The sequence below is a fragment of the Camelina sativa genome, chromosome 9, assembly GCF_000633955.1.
Source record: "Camelina sativa cultivar DH55 chromosome 9, Cs, whole genome shotgun sequence".
NCBI classification, from domain to species: domain Eukaryota; kingdom Viridiplantae; phylum Streptophyta; class Magnoliopsida; order Brassicales; family Brassicaceae; genus Camelina; species Camelina sativa.
The window spans coordinates 34,259,951-34,261,284 of record NC_025693.1 but is presented as its reverse complement, the minus strand read 5'-3'; the positions used below and the strand labels follow the sequence as shown (position 1 = coordinate 34,261,284).

The following is a 1,334-nucleotide window of genomic DNA, read 5'->3' as shown; positions in this document are numbered from 1 at the left end:
TAAAACTAAATGCAATTTATTTACAAAAGTTGGATGAATTTGGTACCTCATGGGTTGGTGAAAAAGGTGGTTGTAGCAGCCTCCATACTCGCCAACGTGTAGCCAGGGTCGTCGTCGTCGGCTTCAGCAGGTGCCGGTATTTGCTCGTCAGAGAGCTCGGTGATATGCACGGACAACTTGCTCGGACCAGCATCCGAGGGGTTGATCGTGGGGGGTATAGCATAGGTCATCGGGTAGGGCAAAAATACTGAAAGAGAGAAAATACTTAAAATCGTAAATCATATTTACAAACCTGCCGTTGGGATTTTCTCCCAAGTAAGCTTGTTTATAGTCTCTAAGTTTGACTTTCAATTCATCTCAGGCTAGCGCAGGATCGATGAGATGCAGAGATGACCCCACCTTTGTGCTCTCATTTTCCATGTATCTCTTCACCCTCTGCCCATTCACAGTAAACTCAGTCCTATCCTTCCCGAGCAAGGTTACCGCCCCATAGGGCAGAACTTCTTTAATTTTGAATGGTCCTGACCATCTTGACTTTAGCTTCCCAGGGAAAAGCCGAAGCTTTGAGTTGAACAAAAGGGCTTTGTCTCCAGCTTTCAAATCCTTGTGCCTGATCTTCTTGTCATGAAAGGCTTTGGTTCTTTCTTTGTAGATCCTCGAATTGTCATAAGCTTCCAACCGCAGCTCATTAGGTTCGTGGAGATCCATTGCTCTTTTTTCTTGTGCAGTTTTTATGTCCAAATTTAGCAGTTTGGTCGCCCACATTGCTTTATACTCTACCTCGACCGGAAGGTGACAATTTTTTCCATAAAGAAGCTGAAAAGGGGTCTGCCCAATCGGCGTTTTATAAGCGGTCCTGTAAGCCAATAATGCATCATCTAGCTAGCGATTGCTTCTACCCATTTCGAGACATAGTCGACTGCCACTAGGATATACATATTTCCATTCGAGGTTGGGTTAAAGGGTTCCATGAAATCTATTCCCCAAACGTCAAAAACTTTGACTTCTAAGATTGGTTGCTGAGGCATTTCGTTTCTTCTACCAATGTTACCCATTTTTTGGCACGAATCACATTTTGATATAAAACGTTGTGCGTCCTTGAACATGGTTGGCCACCAAAGACCAGCTTGAAGTATCTTTTGGACTGTTTTGAAAGTGGTGAAGTGTCCTCCATAGGCGGACCCATGACAGTGTTCTAGTACTCCTCGGACCTCTTCCTCTACTATACAACGTCTGAACAGGCCATTTATCCCTTTCTTGTAAAGATAAGGTTCATCCCAGTAATAATTGTTCACATCTCTGAAGAACTTCTTCTTTCTATGGGAATCATAGTC

The 1,334-nt window shown here is 43.6% G+C and overlaps 1 protein-coding gene across 1 annotated transcript; it reads right to left on the bottom strand.

Annotated features, from left to right (window-relative positions):
- Positions 358-708, bottom strand: LOC109126501. The gene has a single exon (XM_019230106.1). The coding sequence runs from the start codon at positions 706-708 to the stop codon at positions 358-360; it is 351 nt and encodes a 116-aa protein (XP_019085651.1).

What these genes read in the sequence shown, in the direction of transcription:
- LOC109126501 (XM_019230106.1), bottom strand. Translation starts at nt 708, where the DNA reads ATGGATCTCCACGAACCTAATGAGCTGCGGTTGGAAGCTTATGACAAT.